The sequence below is a fragment of the Gekko japonicus genome, unplaced genomic scaffold (genome assembly GCF_001447785.1).
Source record: "Gekko japonicus isolate JY-2015 unplaced genomic scaffold, Gekko_japonicus_V1.1 scaffold1697, whole genome shotgun sequence".
NCBI classification, from domain to species: Eukaryota; Metazoa; Chordata; class Lepidosauria; order Squamata; family Gekkonidae; genus Gekko; species Gekko japonicus.
In genome coordinates, this window is record NW_015165293.1 from 332186 (window position 1) to 340008 (window position 7823).

General features: G+C 46.9%; 1 protein-coding gene across 1 annotated transcript in view; it reads left to right on the plus strand.

Annotated features, from left to right (window-relative positions):
- The first annotated feature begins 619 nt into the window (after positions 1 to 619).
- The window catches only part of TMEM41B (transmembrane protein 41B), a 26255-nt gene continuing 19051 nt past the window's right edge, over positions 620 to 7823 (plus strand). Inside the window, exon 1 of the mRNA XM_015410361.1 lies at positions 620 to 762. Coding sequence (XP_015265847.1) covers positions 620 to 762 — 143 coding nt within the window. The remainder of the gene's footprint in view (positions 763 to 7823) is intronic.

Sequence of the window (7823 nt, forward strand, 5' to 3'; positions counted from 1 at the left end):
GGGGACCGCAAAGGACGAGATGGTTACACAGTGTCATAGATGCAACGAACATGAAGTTGAGCAAACTTCAGAGGACGGCGGAAGACCGGAAGGCCTGGCGTGATCTGGTCCGTGGGGTCGCAAAGAGTCGGACTCGACTGTGCGACTGAACAAGAAAAAGTATTTGTGGATACTTCACCAGATCCATAAATTTGTATCTTCTTCAGTCGGGGTGCCTATAACATGCATGATTATGAAGACAACTTATAGCAACTGAGGTCAAAATTTCGTAAAATGTCAGAAGTTCAATCAGTAACATGAAAAACACAAAACCCGCACGGGAGGAGCACAGCGCACATCCGGGTAGGTCGCCAATCTCTCTCCTGTGTTACGGCGGCGCTTTACCGTATCGACTAGACAAGACGCGCAGCAGCATCCTGGTTGAGGAACAAACGGATTGTGAGCTGAGCGTCCGTTGCGAAAGAGCTTGTCCGTGGCTAGCACGGAATCTGCGCCTGCGCCTTCGGGTGAGGGCAGGGCGGCGGCGGATCTCGCTGCCTCTCGCGGGCCTTGGCGCCGGCACAGGTTGATCCGGGCCCTGTAGCGCTGCCGGCCGGCTTGGGCTGTTCGTCAGGGGTCCATGGCGGAACCGGCCGTGACATTACGGGGCCCTGCGAGGCAGTCGGAGACGGAGGTGCTAGCAGCGAAGGAAGCGGAGACGGCCATGGAACGGCATCAGAAGCTAACTGCAGGTGGGAGACGACGGCCGCGGCGGGAGGATTGGTGTGGGTCAGAGACCGGATAGGGAGAGAGAAGGGCAAAGGGGGATTTGTATTATAAGGAGGAAGGTTGAATCGGAGCAGAATGGGCATGCTTCATTCTTGCACCGCATTCCTTTGCATGTTCACTCTGTAATGAACCCTGCTGGTTTAAGTGGGGTTCAAGGTAAAGGTCCCCTTGCTCGAAAGCCAGTCGAATCCGACTCTAGGGTTGCAGTGGTCATCTCCGTTTCCAAGCCGAAGAGCCAGCGCTGTCCGAAGACATTTCCGTGGTCATGGGGCCGACATGACTAAACACCAAGGCGCACGGAACGCTGTTACCTGAAGTGGTACCTATTTATCTACTTGCAATTTCTTGCTTTCGAACTGCTAGGTTGGCAGGAGCTGGAACTAAAGATGGGAGCTCACTCCATCTTGCGGCACCCGGGTCTTGAACTGCTGAACTACCGACTTTCCACAGCCTGCAGTTCAGCGTCTTAACCACTTGAGCCACCGCAGCTCATAAGTGGGGTTAATACCGCGTAAATGTGTGATGCGACTGAGTTCAGCTCTGCCTGGAAGTCACACCCGGTGCCTTAGAAGTCTTTTCGTCATGCATGATACGGTTGATAGGCACTCTGCTTATGCTCAAGGGGACTCTCAGTTTTACACATTTCAAACAGAGCTCTGATTGTTAAAATTATGTTCTGGGACTGAGGCCTGGTCTGTGTTGATGTGGGTGGATATGTGACCATTCATAGGGTTAAATTTCAAAATGGGTTGAAGTCCCCATTTGCTTGTCTTCTGATTTCCTTCTGAGAACTCTCCTCCTAACTCAAGCAGCGTTTTGAGTATTTTTAAAAATTTATTTCATATATAAAAAGGTAAAGGTTCCCTTGCTCGAAAGCCAGCCAAATCCGACTCTAGGGTTGCAGTGCTCATCTCCGTTTCAAATATATTTCAAAGTTCAAATTTCATATATACCTCCCAATTATTTCCAATGGGGACGCAGAGCAGCTTACATCATTTTCCTCTCCTCCATGGTATCCTCACAACAACCATGTGAGATTGGTTAGGCCAGGGGTGTCGAACTCATTTGTTATGAGGGCCAGATCTGACATAAATGAGACTTTGTTGGGCTGGGCCATGTGTGTCATAAAATGTAATGCCAGGTAGCAGAGATATACACTTTATAAAGGACACAAACACAAAGGGTTTTTCTAACTTTAAAACATGCTTAAAACATTAGCACTCTTGCAATATTTTGTTTATTTAACAGTGTCTAATAACTGACACCTCTTGCTCTGAATTATTGCATCAAAATGTGCTGTTGTAATCTTGAGTATGCTGTTCAGCTGTATATCTGTAAGCTGCAAACCTATGATGACGCATCAGGAGCAGCAGAACTGGAAGAAGAAGCAGAAGACAGTCAGTTCCACTGTGGGCCTTGTAGAAGCCCTCCGGGGGCCTGATCCGGCCCCCCAGGCCGTGTGTTTGACACCCTGGGTTAGGCTGGGAGTGTGTGGTTGGCCCAAAGTCACCCAGCAAGCTTCCATAACAGAGTGGGGTTTTGAACCTGCGTCTCCCAGATACTAGTCCCATACTGAGCGCTATACCATATTGGGTCTTTGGTAAGGAATGTGCACTTACAAATGAGTGAAGGTTACTGTTTAGCTGTTGGGACTGACAAGGTCATTTGAAGTCAGCAACCTAGTTTTTTGCTTAGTGCAAAAAAATAATTCACTGCTTGTTGGTAGCTGCCTGCTACGGGTTAAATGTTGTTAAATCACTCAGTTGAAGTGGTCCAGGTGGAACAGTTCCCACTGACCTTGGTGGGTGGGAACCACGCACAGGTAAACTCTGTATTTACGATTGACTCATTAAACTCAATAAATCAATCAACTGCATCTTCCTGAAGAAGCTTACATTTATGGGCTATTTAGAGGTGTCAGACTCATTTGTTACAAGGGCTGGATCTGACATAAATGTCAATTTGTTGGGCCGGGCAAGTGTGCCATAAAATGTAATGCCAGGTACCAGAAATACAAACTTTATAAAGGACAGCAGCTGGTAAGCTCTGAGTTGGTGTGTCCTCACTGCAAGGCCCATTGGGCTGGGGGGCAAACCATTCCCCAGCCGGCTTCCACCACCAATGCTGTGAGCCCAGGCACCAGGGTAAAAACATGAAGCAGCTGGGTGTTGCAAGCTCCCCCTGCCTCTGAGCCATCACGGAAGGGGACTGGGAAGATGTTGAACTAATCCTCCCTCCCCACCTGTGGGACCCAGGCCAAGCAAAGCCTAATGAGCCGAAGATGCCCATGTGGCAGTGTCCACCTCTGCCCAAGGCCTCTAGGCAATCCACGGTGGGGTGATGCTTGAGGTTCAAGCAAGAGATCGTTGGTAAGCCATGCCACCCTTCATGTGGTGGCAGCTGCCCCAGGCCGAAGGCTGCTGGGAATCAGATGGGGGAGCGGGCACCACACACACAAGGCCATGCATGTGGCAGAGGCCCCAGGCCACTAAGTGATCAGTACAGATGGAGATCGCTGGCACTGCCCCCCGCGCAGCGGCAGCCGCCTACAGTTGAAGGCCATTGGGGGAGGGAGGTCTGGCCGCCAAGTTGTATGCTTGATGGCAAGACTAGGCCACTGATGTGTGAAAGAAACGGCTGAAGAATGCCCCCCATGGGCCAAAGCAAAGCCGCTGCATGGGTGAGGGGCTAAATACAGCACCAGCAGGTCCCAGCAGGGAATCATCTGTACACTACCACATGCAAATGCCGATCCCTGCAGCCATCCGGAACAGCATCCCTGGAGCTGCAGGCCAAGCAGAGAGGTGTGCAGCCTCTCCATGTAAACCTGAACCAGATTAATACAGCCACGACAGCTCCCCACTTACTGGTGAGGCTGCCACTGAAGCAAAGGGGTTCAATTTGACTGCTGCAGATGAGGTGGTTCTGCCATGCTGAAGCCACAGTCGGAGTGGCTCCGCTCACTCACCCCACTGAACAGCCTCCTGTTCCCTCCATCATACCGGTTGCTTGCAGGCTGGATAAGAGCCCTGGGCAGGCCGGTTCCAGCTCCGAGGCCTTATGTTTGACACCCCGGGACTAGACTGGATCCCATTGTGGAGTCTGAACAGAAAATCCTGCGAGGGATGCCCGAGGTCAAAGTTCAGACTTCCCAGGTCAAAGTTCGAATTCCCACAGAGACACTCTCGCCGGGAGAATTGGCAAGCAGGACATATTCTTTGCTGAGTCTGCATGAGCCTGCACAATGAATTACTAAGAACACAGTCTTTGCAACATTCGGGAAAAGATGAGCTATGAGAAAAGAACATTCTGTGAACTACACTGTACTTTTTAGCTTACAAAGTCTTTTGCTCTGATTGTAACAAACTTGACTGAGCCTTCTTGATTCTAATAAAATGCTGCTGTGAGAGAGCCTGTCAGCTCAGAGAGAAACTCAGAGAGACAGTCTTGGTACAGAGAGAGACGAGAGACAGAGCTGTTCTGCAGCTTCAAGAAATCTCTTGTGTGGTGTCGTGATTTGAACCCTGGTAAAAGTCAACATCCCATCACTATTTTTTCCAGACATCTTAAGGTGGGCATCTATGACGCCCCCATCCACTTCCCTCCCTCAGAGGCAAGATTTTCCCACCATTTTTCATTCCATTTTGTGACTGAGCCACCCTAGTTGTTTGTTTTCTTCTTTCTTGAAGAATTGTGGCTGTCCCAACCTTGTTACAGTATAACATTCTGTCTGTTTGCTCAGCTCAGGAACCTGAGGGAAGGAATGGGAGCCCCCTTTCACTGACACGACTTAAATGACACCCAAGACGTTTTTATATTCCAAATGAAAAAATATTCAACATAGAGGGTAATGGTCAGATGAAATCAGGGGTAAAATTTCTGAGGTAACTCAATATAGATAACTCTGAGGTAAAATCAGTACATGCACAGACTTTTGTTCTTATGTTTCAGGCTAATGAGAATTTCTTTGAATATTTTCTGACTTTTTGGTTTCCAGAAGGCTGGTGCACCCTTTAGAATACCCAAACTCTTCTCTTTTTAAAAATATAATTTTATTTTAAACTTTTTGAGGGAATACAGAATTAAAAAAGGGCCCAAAACCCTTCTCTTGAAGCAGCAGTACTCATCTTGAGTTTTAAACTGACTCTTAAGGTCTCTAAAGGCCATTTCTAACCGCACCAGACCAGGAATCTCTGCACTCTTCAGAGCTAACTCCCTGTTTGACTGGGTAGGGAAATACTCCTCTCACTAGAAGTTCTACCCCCTTTCCTTGGCTTGAATGGGAGTCTCCATCTAACTACCCACTGGTCCTTGCCAACTTTCCGCAGTTCTCCTGTCTAACTGCTCTTGGTCAGGGCTAAATTTCGAATGAATTCTCCTCCTCAGCATTCAGCTCTAAAGTGTCTCTGCTCAGCTGATGCTATCCAATCAGATCTCTCGAAACAGCCTGTCACAAGGCTTTCTGTTTCTGTGAAGAATTAACCCTTCACAGACCTTCAGCTGTTTGTACAGCACTTCTAAACTTTTAAAAAGTGCAGTCCATCACAGCATTCTTTTTACATGTAAGCGCAACCTCTTGGCCAGTGTTATTCTCACAGACCTTGGATGCATGCAAGTCAAATGACAGCATCTCCAGTGCAAATAAATAAATAAATAAATCCAGAGCTGCTTGCAAACAAAATAAAGGGGGGGGGGTTGGATGGTCATCATGGAATGAAATTGCCATGAGATGTAAAGAGAGAGACTGGGTTGGGAAGCCTAACGTTCATGGGTAGGGAAATACTCCTCTCACTAGAAGTTCTACCCCCTTTCCTTGGCCCGAATGGGAGTCTCCATCTAACTACCCATTGGTCCTTGCCAACTTTTCGCAGTTCTCCTGTCTAACTGCTCTTGGTCAGGGCTATAATTCTCCTCCTCAGCATTCAGCTCTAAAGTCGCTCTGCTCAGCTGATGCTATCCAATCAGATCTCTTGGAACAGCCTGTCACTCAAGGCTTTCTGTTTCTGTGAAGAATTAACCCTTCACAGACCTTCAGCTGTTTGTACAGCACTTCTAAACTTTTAAAAAGTGCAGTCCATCACAGCATTCTTTTTACATGTAAGCGCAACCTCTTGGCCAGACCTTGGATGCATGTAAGTCAAATGACAGCATCTCCAGTGCAAAAAAAATAAATAAAAAAATTCAGTGCTGCTTGCAAACAAAATAAAAGGGGAGGTGGATGTACAGCATGGAATGAAATTGACATGAGATGTAAAGAGAGAGACTGGGATGGGAAGCCTAAAGTTCTGAAAACATTTTTCCGTTTAATTCTTTAGTGAAGAAAGTTGGGGGGGACACCATTTTGGCAGTTTCTGGAAGCCTAACATTAAAATGGCGGCTGAGCCAAATGGACCTTCTGCAAACCACTACATTTAAGAATCAGTTGGGATTGATCCATTTGGAGGAAAGAGAGCAACTGGCACAGGAGAGGCTTTAAAAAACTGCCAAGGTCGCGACCAGTGTGCAAGATCAAGTTAGAGAATCACAAAGAGGAAACCACACAGATTTGCAAGGAAGGGCAGGAAATTAGCGTTATTGTACAGCTGTGCTAGGGCATTGGTGAAAATACATTTTAAAAAAAAATTAGTGGCACAAGACTAAAAAAGCTCTCCAGAGCTTCTGCCAGAGTACTCCTCACCCATACAAATTACAGCCCTGTGCAAAGCGTGGTGGAGTTGCAGCTGACTTTCCACAGGCACGCACACACACAGATGTGGCCAATAATCAAAGTTTGCAGTGCCAGTGTCATTGGGCTCTACCATGCATTCTGTACACTCAATGTGTTCCTACATATTATGAGATCGTGTGACTTTCCCCCATTTTTCACAGTGGCCGATAACCCAGCAGAGAATCCACTACTGCTTGGCAATCTGGAAAACGGCTTTGCAACTGCTTGTCAGTTTCAAAAAAATAGTCTTGTCAGTTTTAACAGTTTAACAGTTTTCCCCGCTTTGCCTGCCTTGCTTTGTGTTCCCTTTCATTCACTGAACTAATGCTAAAATGCACGTGCAAAACCTGACCCATGAGAATTTAAATGGAAGGTGCTTGCTGGACACTACTGCACAGCTGCAATAGGGTAATTTGCACATGAACTTTGATCCAAAGGAGCTTTTGTGGAGACTTGTTTTTTGGGGCAAAGAAACCAGAATTAGCAACATACTTTCCTGCAAATTTTGTTTTACGCCTGAAATATTAATACCTCAGATTCATCATTCAGGAAGTATTTCTGAGGTACTTATATGCATTTTTTTAAAAAAAACTGGCTCACTTCTCATAGATAAATTTGTTAACTCTGAATATAATTTTCCCCTGTGGCAGTTGAAAGGTGCTAATTTTAACGGAAGGAATGAAAACGGAGGAGTTAGAAGCTGTGAAAATGGTGTCCCTTTTGCTAGACAACGAAAAAAGGAATAAAACTTTGAAAGTGTGTTTGATAACGGCTCTGATTTTTAAGGCTAACATCAGCACTTAAAAAAAAAACCTATCTGGAAGTTTCATCATCTCTCTGCTGTTTCTGCCAGCTCATGACCATGAGATGTCACAAGAGGGAATATGCTCTGCTCATTGTGCAGTTATGGCACTAGCAGCTGCAGTAAACACGCTGCGATTATTACTGCTCTCCAGTGGGTAAACTATCCAGTTTGCCCTATGATATGTCATGCAACTACCTGGCTGACAGAAATGGCCATTGTGTCTTGGTAAGCAACAGCAGGCTTCTAACACCTGTCAGTGGAGGCAACAGGCTGCGATATACTTCCCTCCCCCTTGCTTTCCACCTCTAAAGGTAAAGGTTCCCTTGCTCGAAAGCCAGTCGAATCCGACTCTAGGCTTGCGGTGCTCATCTCCGTTTCATAGCCGAAGAGCCAGCGCCATCCGAAGACATTTCCGTGGTCATGTGGCCGGCATGACTAAACACCAAGGCGCACAGAACGCTGTTACCTTCCCACCGAAGTGGTACCTATTTATCTACTTGCAATTTCTTGCTTTCAAACTGCTATGTTGGCAGGAGCTGGAAC